Below are 21720 nucleotides of genomic sequence, written 5' to 3'. Positions count from 1 at the left end.
AAGTGAATATCCTTGTTATTTATTGCAATAGGACTTTTTATCCCATACCTCTGTGTAGTGTAACAAACGTACAAATTGAAATTATTATTCCAATATTGACAAAAAAATTTAAATTTTGCTCTTTACCTCCAGCATACAGATCTATTGATTTTTTATAGGAGTTATTATAGAATTCATCTGGTTATAATATATTAATTGTTGAGGTTGATAGTCATCATCCTTTTTTTGTTTCAATGTTAATAGATAAAATGTTTGAATTGAAACTGACTTTGCTAATTTGTTTCTAGCTACATTGATAAAATACTAATTTATTTCCTCATTTATTATTTCACCATTTTGTTTTATAGGTTTTTTTGGTATCCCATGGCTTTTATTTATCAGATTTTTATTAATAATTTTCCATTACTTTTTTATATTGTTGCCAAAATTACAGAATTTATTGTAAAAAATATTGTCTTTAGATATCTTGATTTTTTTTCAGTCATTTTGATATAATTTTTGTATTCTATTTCTAATTCCTTACTAGCATCGTTTAATTCAAATTTTTTTATATAGTCTTTCTTTAATTTCAAAATATTTCGTTTCATTCACCTCTACCTGCTGCAAACTTTTTTAGCACAGTTGCCAAGGAAATTTGTTCACATCTTGACTCAACTTCTTTTTTCCTAATCAACACGACTTTAGATCGTCATTATCCGTTTCCACCCAATTAGCCCTTTTCTTTCATGACTTATCTAATTGTATTGACAACAACCTGCAAACTGATATCGTATACTTGAATTTTTCCAAAGCATTTGACAGGGTGCCCCATAGTAAACTTCTTAAACTCCAAAATCTTGGCTTATGTGTTCAATTACTGAAATGAGAGGAGGCCTTCCTTGTTGATCGCAGTCAGTTTGTCTGTTTCAGGGGCCAAAACTCCTCATACCTCCAAGTTGTCTGGCATGCCTCAGGGATTGGTCCTCTCCCCTCTATTATTTCTAATTTATATTAATGAGCTACCATTATCAATCAATTTCTCCATCAGACTTTTTGCCAATGATTGTGTTATTTATCAAAGAATTTACAGCAGATCCGACCAAGATTCTCTTCAGCACAACCTTAACACTATATCCGAATGGTGCTCGTCTTGGCAACTACCCTAAACATCTCCAAAACAATCTCCATGAAACCTACCCATAAAAGATCTACCCTCAAATTTCCTTACTCAATTAATAATTCTTTAATCACAGAGGTTTCCCATTACAAATACCTGGGCCTGATAATTTCTGTCGACTTTTGTTGGAACCTCCACACGGATTGTATATTTCAAAAATGCCTTCAAAAACTTTTTTCCTCCATCGTAACCCCAAATATTCCACCCGCCACCTCCAACATCTATGCTTCCAAACTTATAATATCCTTCCTGTCCTCTCCTATGTGTGTAAAATTTGGGATCTCTGGGATAGAGATAAGTTGGAATCTATCCAAAATAAATCTACCCGCTTTATTTTAAACTGCTGGTCGTTTTCTGCTTCCATCACACAGCTCAAACTCCAACTTAATATCTTTCCCCCCCCCCCACTTACCTCCCGTAGATATATCACTCACCTATCATTACTTTTCAAAATTATCCATGGCTATTTTAACATTGACACTAACCACATTCTAATCAAATCTTCACATTTTTCCAATAGATTCAATCACTCCCAAAAATTGAAACCTTTTTTGCATCCATAGATTGCTTCATTAGTTCCCCTTCCCCGTACAATTATTGATTGGAACAACCTTCCATCAAATTCTGTAGACTGTACTTCAATCTCTGATTTTGTATGTAGCATAAATAGCCTATGTCAAATCTCATTACCGCACCCACATGTATAGACCGTGACCAAACACTATTGCATAAATAAAATAAAAATTCATCTATTTTTTTCTTTTTCCCCATTTTTTTCATATTTGTAGAAGTTCCAAAAGCAAAAATATTTTTATATGATATCCAAGAATTTTTTAATGTAAAACATTTACATCTCTTTTTCATTAAAAACATGTTCATCAATGTTATAGTTTTTAATGCAATTTTGCATACAACCAATTTTAAAATTTCATTCATACTTAATTTTTCATTTTCAGTTGTTTTTTCTGCATTATAGCCCTTTATGAATGGATAGTGATCATTTATCTAAAGTTTAGCTCTAGCTATGTAACACTTTCATTTTAATTTGTTGTTCCTTATATAGACGGGGCGCGGTAGCCCAGGTCGATAAGATACTCGCCTAAAGTACCAAAGGATGTGAGGTGTCGCGAGTTCGATAACCGGTTCGTCCTTGTCAGAAAACTTTCCTGACACAGGGGTACCACAGAAACGGCGACATGACCGGAAAAAAAAAATTGCTACCTCAGGGAGTCCCCCAAGGGCGTAGCGGGGGGGGGGGGATTTGGGGGTCTGGTCCCCCCCCCCGAAATGTGAGAAAATGACCGATAAAAGGGAAAAAGATGGTCAAATCCATTGTTCTGTCACTTTGGTCCCCCCCCCCCGAACGAAATTTCTGGCTACGCCCCTGGAGTCCCCCATCGAGGGATTAGCGCACCAACCTCTCGATGAGTATAAAAAACAAGCCTGCCGTTCAGAACCGGCAATAAATTGTAGGTCCCGGTCTAATAATCCCTGGCATGCAGAAAATGACCGTGGTGCGACAAAAATGAGCAAATGATGATCCTTACATAGACATAATAAACCCTATGCTGACTCATCTCTATATCTGAGCACAAGTGTGGCTACAGTATTATCGCTATAGCTACAGCAACTTGAAAATATGGAGCGGACTCCTCTCCCTCTATCTTACAGTGACAAGAGCAGTTTTTTGTTGAAAGTAAAGTTCCAATAACAAACTGAAGGAGAACAGACACAGGTATACAGCAGTGGCTCTCAAACATTTCTCACCCGTGGCTTCCTTGCCGTAGTGAACGTTCATCGACAGCTTCCCAGAGCAGCCTAACAAAGAACCACTTCAAAGCAACAAACTGGCGCATATAAATATCACAAGCTCACCGCGACGCGACGCCCATAGGAGCCACTGGTATACAAAAAAAGAATGAGCAGTCAAAAAACATTCCTGATCCGAAACAGCAACACGCTAAAGATAGGCTTTACCGTAGCCAACACCATACTAGAAATAGTATGGTGTTGGCCGAAGGGGGCATTTTTCAGAAGATGAACAAGGAATCTAAACGATGAAGGTTTTTAACAGCTGGCTGATACAAAGATATATTTAGGAGAAAGAAAAAATTCAACTGCCCTTGCGGGAAATCGAACCCACGTTCTTTCACTTTCCGGGTGAACGCACTAGACTACAAAGGCAATGAATATCTCAATCTTTCCTTGGAGCTCGTGTGCACTGAACGGGACCGTACATGGACGGTCGGACCTAACGCAGGCCAAAGCTCGCAATTGCCGACACTGCCACCAGATGGTCACTTATCCGAGGATGATGTGACTCTCCGCTATCCATACGAAGGTTTTTAACAGCTGGCTGATGCGAAAATACATTTTGAAAATACAGAAAATTCAACTGTCCTTGCGGGGAATCGACCCTACCGCCTTTCACTTTCCGGGTGAGCTTTGGCTTGAGTTAGGTCCGAACGTCCATGTTCGGTCCCGTTCAATGCACACGAGCTCCAAGGAAAGATTGCGATGTTCTTTGCAAGGAAAGATTGCGAAGTGAAAGGATGTGGGTTCGATTCCCAGCAAGGGCAGTTGAATTTTCTCTCTTTCCAAAATGTATCTTCGCATCAGCCAGCTGTTAAAAACCTTCCTATGAATGACATGGGCAAAAAGGGGCTGCGCCTTGCTGTTTCATTTGTTCTAAGAAACTTTAAAACAACTTGTACCATATATATAGAAAATATCTTGTATACAGTTTTCTCTGTATGGTTGTATCTACATATTAAACATTCAAGGACTTCAAAAAATCGTGTATTTATCTTTTTTTTTAGAACTTTAAAAAAAACCTTGAAAATCTCGCAGATTTTGCTCTGCATCCTGAACTTGTTTTCCTTTTTCCCCCAAAACAAATTACTATTAACAATTTGTCATTATTTTTTTATTATTCATTTCCAAACCAAAAAAAAATATGATTGTGTGTTATAATTAGGGTTACCAACCATCCTCCTTTTTGATGTCATTTCAAGAGTCGTCCTACGTTTCAGAAATTCCGCCTTTTGTCCTCCTTTTTAGGTTTGCGGCATTATTATTATTATTTTTTTTTCAGGGGCAAATTTTTTTTTCTCCACTTTGAAACATACAGTATATATCTTCATTGATATGAGTGTTTTTGAGAGGTTTTTTTCCCACACGCATTCACCAATAACCGTCGAAATTCCTACAATTTTTTTCTGTTTTTGCTCTTGTTAGCGGTAAGACGCCTTCATATCGGTGTATAAAGGGGTTCTAGTTAGCGGTTCTGTTTTAGTTAGGAAAAATTATTGTCGTGACTGGTAATATATTGGTAGGAATAGTGGCGCCATCTATTGTAGAAATCGGGGAAAGTGACGTTACTAAGGATGCGCGCTTTCGTCCTCTCAGTTTTCGAACTTGGTAACCCTAGTTATAATGGGAACTTTGCTTCTTTCGTTGGTGGTGCTTCCTGTTAGAGAAAAAACCTATTTTTAGCCAGTTTTACAAGGCTCTTCTCCCTCTTCTAAATAATTATTAACTTCTCTCTTTCTGCAGAGTTTCTTCTTGCAATGTCGGTACCATAATGAACGACTCACTTTAGAGTGCTTTGCCCCACTTGATGCATGCTAACATTTTCTATTTGACAAACACTCACGAGTGGAGATACGGGGCACCCCCCCCCCCCCCCCGAATGTGAAAGGTGGAGTCTTCTAATCTAATGTATATGTGTAGGCCTATATATGAATTGACATGATCGTGCCCCCTCAGCAATAATGACCGTGTCCCCCCCCAGGCTCCCAAGGCTATCTCCGCCTATGCAAACACTTTTTACGATCAAGTGAGTAAATCATAGATACGGGTACTGAAAATTCAATATTTTTCTCTCCTATAACGGGTTGTTTATGCGTTATAATGGGGAGGGTTAAACAAAGTAAACCGATACAACCAGACTCTGTCATCGAAATGATTTCAGCTCAGTGTCCCGACGGATGTTCAGGGCCGGACTTAAGTAGGTGCGAAACATTAGGGCCTCGTAAACTGGATTTTTCTACATTATTATGTATAATATTTTATCATAACTGTTTTAAAAAGTCTCAGTACTTGAAAACTACATTAAAAAGTCAAATTCCACCAGGCCCATTATTTGGGGGGGGGGTGTCAGGTTTTGGTTCTGGGCGTTAAAAAATACACTAGAAATGGTATATATACATACAAATATATATGCATACATTGAATACCTGTTCCTTCCCCCCCCCCCCCCCGGAAAAAGTTTAAATGAATAACATACTCGCATATTATAGTGTATCCATGGCTCTCACATCCTTGAACAAGATTTTTAGATTTTTACCTAGCTCATAATATTGATTTTAAAGAAAGTTTATATATATATAGTTTTGAACATTAGAAAAATATAGGATCGATAACTAAGGCTCCTCAGAGCTCTGTCAACCTTTACCATGCCGGGGGGGGGCATGGCCTTAATAGCAACATCAGAGCCCTCGAGAAAAGGGATTCTCTGATCCCGTCAGACAACTAGAAGTGATAGTCACCCGAATTCAAAATTGTATTTCCTGTACCAGACATTATTTTATTATCCAAAACTTTTGGCAAGAGCACGAAATCGAATATTGGTGGATGTTTTGAGCAAAAATGAATTTCTCTCTGGGCCTAACCCCTATCACATCTCTCTCATACTATTGAAAAGGGTTGCGAAACTGTTCTCGCACCGGACCACTAAAAGATCAAGTCCGGCCCTGCGGATGTCGGAAAAGTCCAGCCGGTGACTCGACCGAACGAGACCCCACTCTCACCAATAAAGCACTCCCCTCAACATGATATGAGACAGAAAAAAAAGAGATGGGTTATGTACAAGTGCGTGACATGAAATGATGAGGTGCATCTCAACACTTCATGCTCAAACGTATGAATAGAAAATACAAATTGCAAATAAGTGTATGATTGTTTGATTTATTTTTTGTCGCACCATGGGCATTTTGTACACTCGAGGACCAGTCAGACCGTGATGTGAAATTAAACTTCACTACAACGATTCTCGATATAACGATAAATCCTACAACGATATTTTTTCAAGTCTTGTTTGGAAATGCCTAAACTTCAATGTAAAATTGCTGCCTCTTGAGAGAACGATAATCCCTCTACAACGATAGTTTATCTTGGTCCACAGAGTATCTTTATATCGATAGATTTCACTGTATATTTTATAGCAGATTCCAAACTCCCCCCACCACCACGTCTCCTTGCTTACAAGTGAGCGACTAGCGGTACCGCTAAAAAGTCGTTAGCAGTCAAGCTTATTTCCTACTGCAGCGTTTCTCAACCTCCCCGAGTACGAGAACCAGTAAAATGTCTGAAAAAGTTCGATAGACCACTAACTTCTGGAATATGGGTCTAATCTTAATTCTCTAATTTTAATTATCATTAAATTTTCAAGTCTTCCTGAGGACCACCTATCCCATCCTTGCGGATCATAGATTGAGAAACGCTATCCTACGCTATCTATTCTTAAACCTTTAATTGGCAAGCATTGAAATATCCAAAGGAGAAAAATTTCAGGATTATATGTATATTAATAAGGAGTCACTACTCTTTCGACTTGAAAAAGTCGAATTTTCAAAAATGACTTCAAAAAATATTTCATTCAAACGCAAATAAAATACTAAAAATTTCGTATCAACCGGTTAATTTGTTCTTTCGTAATTAAAGAAAGAAATAATGAATTATAGTGTAAACGTATACAAGAAAAAACACTTTGAACGCTATTTTCTCAGATTGCAGTTTTTGAGCTCATCCGTAAGTGGTCGAGTGGTTATAGTGACGGACTCGCGATGCGAGGATCCGGGTTCGAACCCCACAGTGGTGGTCGGCTGAAGTTGGTTTTCTGTGGTTCCCAACTTCAAGGCGCAAATGCGAGCCGATCTCCCCGTTAAAAAGTCTCGCCACAGAGAGCGACAGTCCTACAACAATAAATCATTCAATCATAACACTTCACTCATAGTTAGAAAAACTGGTGGCAGATGGCAGCACTACACATAACAAGCATTACAGAGAAACAAAAAAACTTCACGTCAGGTTTCACTACACGTACACGCACATTCCCGCATGTACCGATTCGTTGGGGGTTCCGCGGGGGGGGGGTATAGCAGTAGTAGGTAGGGCCTCCAAAAAATGGCTCGGGGATCCATGATGTTCTTAAGTCAGCCACCTCGTTGGGCAATTTGCCTGTTGTGGCGTTGTATTTGTATTTGTAAGATTCAAAGAAAACTACCCGAAAAATTTTGAATTTTTGCAGAAAAGTTTAGCAGATATGTGTTCACCAGAGGGCAGCCTTTTAAGCTGAACTTTCTGGGGTTTTTGAGATGGCTTCCAGGGGTAAGCGCCCACTGAGCTATAAGTAAATGAAAGCGCCTCTGGGAAAAGTGTGATTTATTATATAAAATTTAGCAATAAAATCTGGAAAAAATTGCACGTGAAGATAAATATACCTCGCATCATCTTGGTTGAAAACATTTGAACGAAGTGAATTATTTTTTCACAAAAAGAAATTGAATATTTGAAAAAAATAATAAAATAAAAAAGATTTGAGATGACATGTTTTCAATTAATGTTTTGAGTATCAAAAATGCACAGGCGATGGGGCGATCGCCCCTCCAAAGAGCCGAATAATATGAGAGAATTTTGCCTGTCCCGTAAAATGTAGGATGATCTGATCAAGGCCGCCTTAACGCATGGGCACACCCGGGCACGGCGCAGGGGCCTCAAGAGAATGCGGGCCTCACAAAAATGAGAACCAGTTAAAATTTTCGAGAATTTGCCAGGTGGGATCTCGGAAAAATCACTTGGCCCGGGGGCCCATAATGCCTTAAAGACGGCCATGGATCTGATGCACCTACACAAATAGACCGGGTACGCACACTGCGGAACGCTATCTATTCGCAGCTGAAGATGTCTATTCAGCTTCAGTCACAGCTGAAGATATCTACTTTCGCTTCATTCGAATCTGAAGATGTCTGCCTCGGCTTCATCCGCCGCTGAAGATTCCTGCGTCCGCTCTATTCGTAGTTGAGCATGTCTGTCTTCCCAGGACTAAAACTAGAGGAGGGGAGGGCAACTGTACCCCGGCCGGCAAAACTTAGGGCAGTTTTAGTTGGGAACAAATAACACAGTTATAAAATTATAGAATTTTAAAGATATGGGGGTGGGGGAAAGAAATCCTAATTGCGGCCGTTCCTTCTCTCAGGTTCGGATACAGAGGAGGAGGGGGCATGGGTGTGACAGCCCCTTCCAACATCCAAATAAAATGGGAGATTTTGTCTGTAAAACGTGTCCCGTACAATACGGGACGATCAAATGAACTTCCACAATTCGCCCCTCCCGTCACATAGTCTTGGATCCACGACTGTCTCAGAACAGCTCTTTTCTACCATGTTTGAAATATCCATTGCATATTTTTTTTAGTAAATTCTATACACATAATCGTGGCTGTTAGATGACAGCTGTTGGAAAGCAAAGGGAAAAAACCTCGGAAGAAACGGCAATATACGAAGAGAAACAATGTTCAACCGTTGGTTACGGAGAAGAATTTTTTCAAGTGTCTATCAACCCATCACTGCAGTTCTTCAAGAACTTGAGCTGTTTAACAAATTGGTAACAATTGCCATCCAAAAATGATTTTCATATAGTAGGGAAGTTGTTCTTTTTTTCACGAATTAAAGAAATAATTGAAAATTTCACTCATGGATAGCGCTATATCATAAAAAAAAAGTAGCATGAGAGAATCTCGTGCGAAATTGAAGTGAAACTTGAAAACTCAATTTCGAACGCGGTTAATTGATACGATAGTGACGAATTTTAAATGAATATACAACTTATAATCATGTGTGTAACTATTACTGTACATATGCCCGTGCATAGTCTGAGAATGACAAAATGAAAGATTTCCGGGACAATTAGAAATATTGTGGTTATTCCGTGCCGTAGGTCGAATCCACTCCCATCGACACTCTTGCGATTTATGGATGAAGATTTTACCATTAACCCTCCCAATGATTCATTATTAGACTCGTGTTGTAGATGTAGTCATAGAAACATTTCAATTTTCGTGACGCTGATTTTCTATGAAACAAATACACTACGCATTGGCTAAAGAAGTTTCACTTCAATAAAAGCTCGACATAACACATGAAATCCGACACAAAAAGTGTCCAATTAATGTTAATTACCATTTTTGCACCCAAATCTTTCTCTTGAAAACAAGCTATCTGTTTTTTGGAGATCATATGGTCTGCGGTAGTCAGAAAATAGTGGTTTTCGTCAATCGACGCCAAGATATCATCACCGTCTTTATCTTGGCACAACTCAGAGATTCGAATGATAACGTAAAAGAAATAATAATGATACCATGGAAAAAGGAGATTGAATTGTGTGTATCAGTGTTTTTCCCCAAAGAGGGCAATATCGCCCCCTGGTTGGCGATGGAATGCTCCAGGGGGCGATGGAAGCTACTGTTATACCATTGGATTCTGTGGGCTTGTTTGAGTTGGGGGCGATGAGAGAGAAAAATTTCTGAAGAAGGAGGCGATGGAACAAAAAAGTTTGGAGAACTGTGAATTGCATGATATTTATTTTTGAATGCGATCCTAATAATTCTCTTGAATAATAACCCTTTGACGAAAGTTGAAAAGAACCACATTAATTATTGTATTTTAATTTAGCTAGTATACAGGGTGATTCCATAATGTGCCCCTTGCCACATTTTACTGGCGTACCGTTCACCTTAGAAGCACACTTCCAATTAGAAAATGCATCTGAATAACGTGTAAAACTCAGATACGTCGTTCATGACGCAAGAGGTTGCATAATTATTGAAATTTTGAACTTAAATTTTTATGCGGACTCTCTCTCTCTTGAGGCCAACAAAAAAAATTCCACGTTTCTAAGGGCCGTATTCACAGACATGGTTTAAACTGTAGTCACAATTTTTGGATAAAAGATCAACATAGATTGGTTAAAAACCTGAATTTAATCAATCCGTGTTGATCTCTCATCAAAAAATTGTGGCTATAGTTTAAACCATGTCGGTGAATACCGCCCTTAGTGTGATATTCACCGAGATACAGTATTTTAATTCCAAAATCGGAGGAAGTTTACGAAAGAACAGCGTGAACTAACGCACAACGCTTCTTTCCCTTATTTATGCTGTTCTCTCCCAACTTTCCTTCGATTTTTGAATCCAAATATCTCTACGAATATTGCAGTTAGAAGCGTAAAAAATTTTGTTGACCTCAGGAGAGACAGGGAAATAACTTTCTAATTAGATTTTTGATGACAGAGTGTTCGCATAAAAATTTAATTTTAAAATTTCAATAACTTCTTTATCGCTTCAAGTCGCGTCCAGTGGACGACCGACCTTATACCAAGCTCAAATTGTTGAACTCAGTATTTTCCTGCGTTGTCTCTGCAAGTGAAAACATAAACTTAACCCTTAAAATCGGAGTCACTCATTTACGTAGGCATACGAGTACTTTGTGACTCACCAAAGCTAATAAATGGATTGAAAGTGCGGTTTTGGAAATGATTTCGCGGGTAAAGCTGATCCAGTTTTACACTAAAATAATTATCTTTGCTTGAATTATTTGAAAATGCTTTAAGTAATGACAGTTAAGGTCACAAAATAAACTTATTTGATGAAAACTGCTTTTTCAAATTAGATATTTGTGATTCCAAGTATGTATAGAAATAGTGATTTCAGCAGGAAAATTTTCTTGTTCGCTAACTTGAATGTAGATCATGTAGGTCGATGCCAATTTATATCATCATGACTTATGAACCCAAATCTGAATACAGCTATTGAACTGGGAAATATTTTTATCTTAATGTCAAATTTGTGGGTATGAATTTTATCATGAAATAAGAATTATTAAATTAGTTTTATTTAACGAGTGAATATATGTGTAGAAATCAAGGTTGTATCCTCATCGCTTTTTTTTTGGTTATTTTGTTTGTGTTTTAATGCTGATGACCCACGAGATTAAATCAACAGAGAACATTATCAGATAACCTTCTACATTCAAACGTCACTGTTCATAGTACTATTGTAGTCAATAACGATGTTTCAACTTCAAGGGCAGTTTAAAAGTAAAAAACGAACGGTAAATATCCAACCCACTGCAACAAGATAGTGTCGAGAGTTTCTCGTTGGCATTGTTTAAAATATCCTGTATCTAAGTAATGTGTTTTTTTTTGGCTTTCTCTCAGCCAGCGGCTCTTATGAGACTGCACGTTAGTGTAAGTTTTTGTTTGTGCGTGATTGGACATCTGATCATCATCATCATGCTTTCGAGACAGTGTAAAATGCTGTCTAAATAATTAAGAGAATTCGCACTATAGAGATTCTCCCTTTTAAAAAATCAGACTAATCCATTTAGGGCGGTATTCACCGACATGGTTTAAACTATAGTCACAATAATTTTTTGATAAGAGATCGACACGCGGATTGGTTAAATTCAGGTTTTTAACCAATGTATGTTGATCTCTTATCCAAAAATTGTGACTACAGTTTAAACCATGTCTGTGAATACAGCCCTCAGCTGCGAAAGTGCAAGTTTTCATGGAGGATGCTTAATTCGATATTAAAGTCAGGCCTTCAAATTTTACAAATGCTAAAAAAATGTTTATATGTTTATATATTTCTCTGATACAATTTGTTTTGTCCGAGGTATATATAATTAGGTTTGGTAATCGATGTAAGAGGTAGATTTAGAGTTGATAACTATTTTGAGTAGATATGGAACTACATCTGTATGTGAGTGCTTCCTTATTATTATGCGTTTGTCGTACAAGACCTGAATTCTTAGCCCAATTTGTTCCCGAACCTGGTGTTGTGCCATGTTACTTTATTTTGACCTTGACATTGACAACACATGCTTATGATTGCGCTTTTATTTATCTTCGAACTGCACGCGCTTTTACTATCTGATTAAATGGGAAAAAAAGTGAAATATCCCCGCCCCTAAGTATTCACAGCAGTTGAAGTTTGAAAATACGTTTTTACCTTTCAAAAATTACTTACCGTCACCAATCAAGCTAGTTTACTGAAGTCACATGAAAATGATAGCAATAAATGAAAGCAGAAAAACATTTGCCAAAAATAACTGATTCCTGATAGTAGCGCATTTTTAAAATCAATTGCAATGCAAAAAAATTGCTTTTGAATCCGTTTTTGTTGACGTTCCAATAACACATCATAAAAATAACTGCAAGTTTCAACGTTACTTGCTGAGTTATCAAAAATGTAAACCATCATTCAATGAATGATAGAATGATTTAATTTTTTTCTTATTTTCGTAATTTGCGGAAAATTCTTATGAAGTGTGTTTCACATGAAACTAATGTATAGAGCAGCGATTAACCGTATAAAAGGATTCCTCCTATGATACAGAAAGGTGTTGGCTCAAGTTGGTAAAAACTAATTCATCTCAGGAATTGTAGATTCGGTAGCATTATTCCAAACTCCATTCACGTTAATTTTTAGTTCAACGACCTGAAGAATGGCAACGTCTACTATAGAAAAAGGTCTTCTCCGAAAAAGAGTCATCAACAGCAAGAACTTTGGTGGGGTGTATTAGTGTGACAGAGAGAATTTCATTTTTCATAAAGCCAATTTATTGTGAATTGTGTAACGAAAACACCTTGGCACGCGGAAGTAAGGAACAGACAGACGTCTGAGTAGAAGTAAGCGTAGTGTATGATTGTGAACAGCGCATCTGCAAAATCACGTCATGAGCTTGACGAAGATTGATCCGCCCTTGGGTGTGATCTTAGGAGAAACCAATTTAAAAAGTGCTCCCGAAGTATGGTAGATTTCCCCTTTCCCCTGAGGATTCTAAATTTGGAAACTTTCGATAGGTCATTTCGTATACTTTGTTCGAGAATTTAAAGGTGAATCTTGTAAGCTTTGTGAACAAATATTACGTGGATGTTAAATTTGTCTGCTTCATTGTCTCTTGGAAAAGCTTCTAATATCAGCCACGATAAATAAGGAAGAAAATGGGATGATATAAAGAGCAAAGATTGATTATTCAGAGCCACCAGTTAGTCTACACGGCAATGTGAAGACAACATTTGCTTTCCGTAAGGAATGCAAGACGTAAGGTGTAAACAGTAGTATGTGACATCCGTCTTATCTCGGTAATTCATATGCTAGTCATTATGACGTCGGGTTCATCCACGCAATTAGCAGAGCCGCTTCTCTTGATACCACTTGTATTTTCGAATTGGAGGAGCCATCAGATTTAGTGTGAAGTCGAATTCATAACGATTGCCAGAGAGGATCGTCAAGTAAATTATAAATTATAACTACATACGAAATACAAGTACTAAGGCCAAAACATGCAAATTGCCTAACGAGGTGGCAGAAAAAAAGATGCCAGTAAAAAATATGGACGTCAAATATAACTAAAGTATAGCAATCCAATATAAGAAGAGCACAGATCACAAAAAAAACCGTGTCCGGAAAATTCACCGCCAGGTAAAAATCCCTGACCAACAATTCACTGAATGGAAAATTAATCGCCAAGCAATTCGCCTACATCAGTTCGACGTGAGTAAATGAACGAGTGAAGGATTGATCAAGTGAACTAGTGAGTGAATGAATGAGAGCGAAATCGGCCTGTCAGTAGAGCGCTAGCTCGCTTTCGCTCACTCACTCACCAGGTCACTCAGTCAATCACTAGGTAGCACATTCTAGGCACTAGGTCTCACTCTCACTAGGTCACTTACTCTATCTCTAGAGGTCACTCACTCAATCTCTCTTCGTGTGCCCACAATAGCACGCGTAGCTCTTCGCTGCACGCCTCAACCCAATCTAAGTGCCTCGGTGAGAGTTATGATCTCCGAAACCTTTTTTTACGGCACGCTCCAGTCCAGGACGATTTGATACGTCCACGACGAAATGTAAGAAATAGAAAAAAAATCTGTCTTTTTTTTTGTTTAATTTCCATTCAATTTAATAATTACGGTCGAGCCCGGATATAACGAAGTCATACGGGAAAATGAAAAACATTTGCTATATCCGATATTCGTTACAACCGATACACGATAAGTACTAAAGTTTAGATGAGAGGAATTTGCTCAAAACAGCTTCTCTCGGACTCTGGTCCGCAAAATTAATACAGCAGACTTGAAAATACAGTAAAACCCCTCTTAACGGACACCCCTCAGATGCAGTCATCTCTCTTTTACGGCCAAATAATAATTTCCCTTTACATAATCAAAGAGTGCATTTCAAACCCCTGATTAACGGTCACCTCTCTTTCAGGGACGAATGTTTTTGTCCCGCCGGCGACCGCAAAAGGGAAGTTTTACTGTATAATAAGAAATTATTCACATACGTTCCAAATATCAACGATATTAACGTAAGTGTGAATAAAATATTACAGCCCGTGTACTGTAAGTCAGGTAGTTCTCAAAGTGCGCGCCGCAGCTTCTGAGGATCAACGTAAATACGTTAGAGCCCCACATATACTCAAACTTACGTTCCAGCATCTGCCAATTCTTTATAAATTCAGCAGAAGGATGCTTACGAGCTGCAAGTACGCAGGACCCCGAGGCTGGTATCTTTGGCGGGCTCCCAAGACAGACTTTTCACGGGCCCTTCTACAGTGAATTTATAGCATAAAAAAAAATCGAAAAATGATGGTAAGTGTCCCGGGCCGCCTTTAGGGGGGGGGCATGACATTATGGGAATCAATCCTGTGAAAATAAACGCAATTTTTGCCAAAAACGTCGTTATGTCCGATATCTTCGTTATCAGCGATATGTTTAACATTATTTTGGTATTGCAGGTTCACTAGGACGGAAAATAATTCGTTATAATCGATGCTTCGTAACAGGGCCGGACTTTGGCAGGTGCGAAGGGTACGATCACACAGGGCCGCAAAATGTTAAGGGTCGTAAAACTGAACTTTTTTACATCGATTAGGTAAATTTAACTATAACTGCTTTAAAAAGCCAGACCTTAAAGTTCTGCCGATCTACTGCTGAAAAATATGTCGATTTACTAACAGACACATAAGCTTATCGCAGTCGATCCCTGGCCCCACATCAGGCCCGTCTTAAAAGTATCATGGACCCCCCGGGCCAAGCGATTTTTCTGAGGTCCTATCTGGCAAATTTACATGCTTAATCTAGAAAATTTCAAACAGTTCTCACCTTTTTAAGCTCCCTCTTCTCTTGAGCCCCCCCCCCCCCTGGACTGTGCCCGGGTGGGTCCATGCGTTAAGGCGGCACACATACAAACTGTCCACATCATCCTTCAATGGTGTCAAGACCACAGACTGAGATTTTTTTAGTTGACTTCTTATATTGATTTTCGAGAAAATTGATGGTTTTAAATATTGGAAAAATATAAGACCAATTCCCAAGATCCCAGAGCCCTGTCAGCCTTTCCCACGTGGAGAACCCATGGCCTTAGCAGCGCCACGAGCCCTCAGGAAAAGAGATTCCCTGGGCACGTCTCGCTTTCAGACTTGAGATGTCAGTCACGAAAAAAAATCAAAATATCTTTTCACGTAATTTTGATCTGCGTGTGTCTCGTTAACATGAGGCTCTCTATCCACTTAAACTACCTAGTGGGACTATGCTCATGCGTTAAAACGGCCCCTGCACGCTGGAACTTCCTTGGAAATGTTCTTTGATAGACCCCGAATCCCAAGTCTTTTAGAGGGGACCATAAATTAATTTTTGGTGAATGTGTTAACAAAAATGAGTTAATTTCCAAGCTTAACCCTCTATCATATCTCTCGTGGGCGAGAGGGAGCGGCATACATATGAAAATTAAAGAGGGCCGCAAAACTGTTCTTGCACCGGGATGCTAAATGACCAAGTCCGGCCCTGCTTCGTAATATCCAAATCGGTTAAAAGCGGGCTCGACCGTATTTCTATCCTTTCTGTTTAAGGATAACAACAACCTCGAAATCAAAGTTATTCGTTCAAAACTATTAACAATCGAAGGAAAAAGTATTTCAGTTTCAAGATTTCACATTAAAAACTCTCCACTTTTCATTGAAGTCACGAATCAATGTCGCCTACTTTTGTTGCACGTGACGTCGGGACCCATCAGCTGCTGGACGTGTTGGGATAAGCAACAGTCTAAACTAACCTTTCATATGTGTGTTGGCGATTTTTCTCTTCTTTCCTCTATAGTTATAAGATTTATTCTACTCCTTTCCATCTGTATTTAAGTTGTTGCCGACGTTCATTACCTGCGAAACCAGGTCATGGAAAGTGACTATATATTCCGCTAGGTGTCTCTGAAGTTAATAAGTGGGAGGCAGTTTTTGAATGAGTATCTTTGGAAAGAAGGCAATCAAAGGGAACTGGTCAAACTGCCTTGAAATGAAGACCACAGCGCTGCAGATTTACCTCTGTACCTGCTTCTTGGTAAGTAATAACTGATTATGCAATGTGTGGTAAATTTCATCGGGAACAATGGGTTATTCACTTCATTCATCCGCCGTGATATGCGCGTGTTATGCGAATGTAGACAATCCTATTTGTGTAGGCGGATGAGACAGACGTACTAGAGATTTTAAGTCGGATTATTACGTCCTCGAAGGCATAAGACTTTCATGTAAAATATATAAGAAATAGATTTTTTTTCAAGGTATGCTAAAACTTTATATGATGATTTCGAATACTCACCAATTTTCAAGTGAAAAATGTCTAAAAAAACATTTTTTTTCCAGGAAGTAATTAATGTACATCATCATCGAATTCTAAAGGTCTTAAAATTATCTTAAGTACTGTAGTCTCAATATTCTTAAGGTTATAAAATTACCTCAAAGACTAGTCTCAATGTTGTAAAGGTTTTAAAATTATCTTAAAAACTGTAGTCTCAATATTCTGAAGGTCATAAAATTATCTTAAAGACTGTAGTCACAATATGTTTTAAAATTATCTTATATTACAAGGTCTTAAAATTATCTTAAATGCTGTAATCTCAATGTTTTAAAAATTAAAATACCACCTAAAACATGTTTTCTTAAGAGCTTAAATCTCCTGTGTACTTGGTATTTTTAGAAACTATGTGATATATTAGATTTTTCGTGTTAGTAAAATTAGTTTCAAAGTTCAAACAAGGCAGGTTCCTTAGCAAGAAGTATGTATGTGAGTTTTCGAAGTGAAATTTTCAACGATCCAAGAAAAGAAAACGATTAAAGAAGAGGGCTTTTTTTGATATTTCAACGAGAGACCTTGAGACGACAGGAAATAATTTGCTTTTTTGGTTATATCGTGTTTTGCCAAGAATTTAACATTACAGATATAAATATTTCTTGGTTATCATTAACATTCCCCAAACATTTCTAGATTCGTTGTGGTTGTATTCATACCATAAGGAATTTCAAATGTAAAAAGAGTTTGTGAATAAAGGGTGTTATATTTTTTGTGATACACTCACAATTACATTTAGAACAAAAGAGTTCATTAACAAAGAGCCAGTGTTATAAATGAAACAGATTACAGGGATAAAAAATTTTGATTATATGCTATACAGCATCCGTTAATTTACCATTAATATACAGTGAAACATCGATATAACGATACGCTGTGGACTAAGAAAACTATCGTTGCAGAGAGGTTATCGTTATATCGAGAGGTAGCATTATTATCAGTCTTCGCAAAATTTATGCTGTTATTGGCATCTTTTCTGAATTGGCGTTGTTGGTACCACAATACAATGCATTTATAAGCATTTATTCGCAACAAAAAGTTATACAGGGAAACCTCGCTATAACGATACTCGATACAACGATAAATCCCTCTACAACATTTTTTCTAATATTGTTTGGAATTGACAAAAGAGGAAATGTCTAAAGAGGAATTGTCTAAAGAGGCTAAACTCCTCTCGAGATGCACCGATATCCTTTACTACGGTAAATCCCTCTATAACGATTTTTTTTACGACATTTTGAAACTGTTACAGCGATATTCTCTATATTTCGCTCAAAAAAAATCACCTTCAATATATTTTTTTATTCCCCGCCAGTGTGTTTTTTTTTTTTCAAAGGTGTGTAATAGCATTTGTATTTTACACGATCTATCGTCCAAAAGTGTTAATGAAGTTTCCGTGAAGCTGTTTTCTGTGTAGTACACAAATGTATTGTGTCAGCTACTACTTTACAGGACGAAACAACAGAATTTTACTCATCAGCTAATAATTTAGCACTTTTTCCTGCGAATAAATATCTTATAAATGCATTTTATCGCTGTACTAACAACGCCAATTCAGAACATCAGCATAAATTTGGTGGCGCCTAAAGTAGCGTGGCGTAATAACGCTACCTCTTACTACAACAATTACTCCTCTACAACGATATATTTCCTTTTCCCTAGAGTATCGTTATATCGTAATTTCACTGTAATTGATTAATAAAACTCACTTGTTCCGCTCTGTGAAGGTGTTTACCGCGCTTTCGTGTAGAAGTAGCTTCACGGCAGGTAATGCAAGATACACATGTTATTAAACACCCTCGAAAGAACAAACACTGATGAGGAATTAAAAAATATACCGAAGATAATTTTGAGTGAAACAAATAATATTTCGTTGTAGTGGTTTCAAAAAATCGTTTTAGAGAGGGGTTTATCGTAGTAAAGGATATCCTTGTATCGAGAGGAGTTCAAGGGGGTTGATGCACGATCTTGGCTTCCAATGCTTTTTTATGGGAAAATTCTCCTTCCTTTAAGGAACATTAAAAATTTTTTTATTCACTTTAGGCGCTCAATTTTTTTTTCTCAGATACTCTATGAATATTTTTATACAATTTAACACGAGCATTTAGGATTTTAATTGTTGATTGTTTTTTTATCCCGAATTTTAACTTCAACAACATGCAACTGTTTCAAAAATCACCAAAATGTACCCATATTTTGTGCCATAACGTTTTTTAAAGTAATTTTAATAAAAAAAAAATCCTCATGTTAAAGTATGTAACACCATAGTACATTGAGAGAAACAAAGTTTCAAGACATTTGGTGTTCGAAAAAATGTTCTTTATCTAACAAAAAACAAAATTTTGAGAAAAGAGCATTTTTTTTTTTTCAGTGGAAAACATTAGCATATGTAATGCCTGCCAGCAGTTTACATAAAAATATTTCTAGTACAGTTACAACAAAAACTTGAACATGGTTAGACAAGCAGAAAATTTTATAGTATTTGGAAAATCAAAAATTCGCGAATGAATTTTTTTTGGAAAATTTCCGTGCACCAACCCCCTTAACTAAAGACAATTCCAAACAAGATCTGAGCAAACAAGCCTTTCAGTGAGGTTTCACTGTATTAAATTACTGTAAAAAAAAATGCTATCAAGTTTGATGACATTTAGCACGGAATCATATTTTTTACCATGAGCCGAAGGGTTAAAAATTGGGCGGCACCAACTCAAAAAACCGAGTCATTTATCAGAAAAGTTTCCGTGTAACCGGCCTCATTTTATTGTTGATGGCTGATTTTGCTCAATTTTTTTTTTAGTTTACTGACGCCTCTTCATAAATTCCTACGAATTCTGAAGCACCGAAGGTAAAAAATAAAACACGAGCCCTTGAAAATGCGGAAAGAAAACCAGGCTAGTCATATCCTCTGCAATATATAAGAATGTTAGCCGCCCACTTTGGATTGAATAAAGGATATTCAAACTTCGATATATACGATGTACTTCAAACGGGCAAAGGGAATTCAAGGTCGAAGCATTTCTGCCTATATACAGGGTGGGCAAAAAGTCAGTAGAAACTTTAAAAATGAATAAAAACCGGAAAAATAACCGAAATAAAAACGGTTTGCAGGGTTAAGACAGGAAAAAACCTTAAAAAACAGCCGATTGGTGGCGCTGGTATGAGCGACTTCGGTGGAAATATGCAAATGAGACGGTTATAAGAACTTGCGCTGTTAATCCACAACCAGTTCACCGTTGTAAACCGTGTATGTGGACCTGCTGCACTCTGCCGTTGCTGGATTTGTGACTCGCCTGCAATGTGTTATCCCCTGTGATGGTGATCATGTGGAGCACATACTGCTGTTATAAACGATTTGGAGGCATTATGTTCGTTATTTGCGTATCTTTTCTTTGATTGGGGACGTCAGCGCCACCTATCGGCTGTCTTTTCAGTTTTTTTTACTGTCTTAAAAAATTTCCTTGATCTAGGATGCTAACCCTGCAAACCGTTTTTTTTATTTCGGTTATTTTTCCGGTTTTTATGAATTTTTGAAGTTTCTACGGACTTTTTGCCCTCACTGTACTTTATAGGCCGGTGTTTCTTGACTTTTTTTCGTTCATGGCCCCCTTTCGACCATATTTTTTTTTCTAGGGGGGCCCCTCCTGACTTCATCCAAGCCCTCCCACTATCATCCAGAAACAAGACCCTTTCTACTCACTAAATTGTGTGTGTGTGTGTTTTTTTTTTGGAGTAAATTTATAGTGAACAAATATTTTAGAAACACGATCGATTTCTGTGGCCTTCTGGGCTAGAGATCAGCGAGGCTCGCTCTTGTGGGAGGTCTATGTATGGCCGCCTCAACATCATAAGCCCCAACGGCAAGTGATGTTTTGGGGCCCTATACTTAGCTGGATGAAACAGCTTACATAGTTGCATACTCTCGAAAATCATAGTATCTTATCATTTGGGCCCCCAATGGAGATAAGGGCCCCGGGTCATCCGTCCCCTGGGTGCCCTTACGTCTGACCTACTCAATGAAACCTGCCCTTATGACCTATCCCCGAATGGTCTGGTTCAATAGGGAATTCAATAGGGAATTCTGCTGGATTCTGAAAATACACTCATGTCCATAAATTAAGGATAATTCAGAATCACACGGAAATCGAAATCTAAAGTAAAAATTTCACCTGTAGAATTATTACACACGTCTGCAAGAATGATATGCAAATTTCAGGAAGCCACCAGATGATGCCGATAATACGTCACAATGACGAGAGTGTAAGAGGGGGTATATAAGGAATGGTGGCAAAGAAGTGAAATTGTTCACAAGAGTTCTGTAAGGCGCTCAGTGCCATAAGCGAATAGTTATGACACAGAGGACGCATGTGGATGATTTTTTACGTGGTAGTATTATCGGCCGCCTGGAATGTGGGCGTACTCAGATGGAAGTATCCGAGTAACTTGGAATTGCCCAAAGTGTCATCTCTAGGCTTTGGCAGCGATTCCAAGATAACGGAAATGTCAGTAGACGTTACAGTACAGGTCGCCCCCGAGTTACAACGCCGAATGAAGACCGGTATTTGGCAGTAACTGCCAAAGGAAGCAGACGGAGCACAGCATCCGACCTGTTTCGTCAGCTATCTGCAGCCACGGGTACCACAGTTTCAAGGCAAACCGTGTACAGACGTTTGGGAGATATTGGTCTATATGCTCGCAGGCCTGTCAGATGTGTTCCGCTCACGGCAACTCACTGTCGGCAGCGATTAGCCTGGAGTAGACACCATGCAATGTGGACATCGTCACAGTGGGCTTGTGTGATGTTTTCAGACGAGTCC

At 38.1% G+C, this 21720-nt stretch overlaps 1 protein-coding gene across 1 annotated transcript in view; it reads left to right on the top strand.

The window, feature by feature from the left end:
• The first annotated feature begins 16458 nt into the window (after window positions 1-16458).
• Window positions 16459-21720, top strand: part of LOC149065577 (uncharacterized) — a 57494-nt gene continuing 52232 nt past the window's right edge. Inside the window, exon 1 of the mRNA XM_089253909.1 lies at window positions 16459-16615. Within this exon, the coding sequence (XP_089110035.1) occupies window positions 16517-16615 (99 nt within the window). The 5' untranslated portion in view covers window positions 16459-16516. The remainder of the gene's footprint in view (window positions 16616-21720) is intronic.

This window comes from Pholcus phalangioides, unplaced genomic scaffold, assembly GCF_987345545.1.
Source record: "Pholcus phalangioides strain wild (caught in Gottingen) unplaced genomic scaffold, Ppha-v1.0 ptg000039l_1, whole genome shotgun sequence".
NCBI lineage: Eukaryota > Metazoa > Arthropoda > Arachnida > Araneae > Pholcidae > Pholcus > Pholcus phalangioides.
This window is presented reverse-complemented; position numbering and strand designations above follow the sequence as displayed.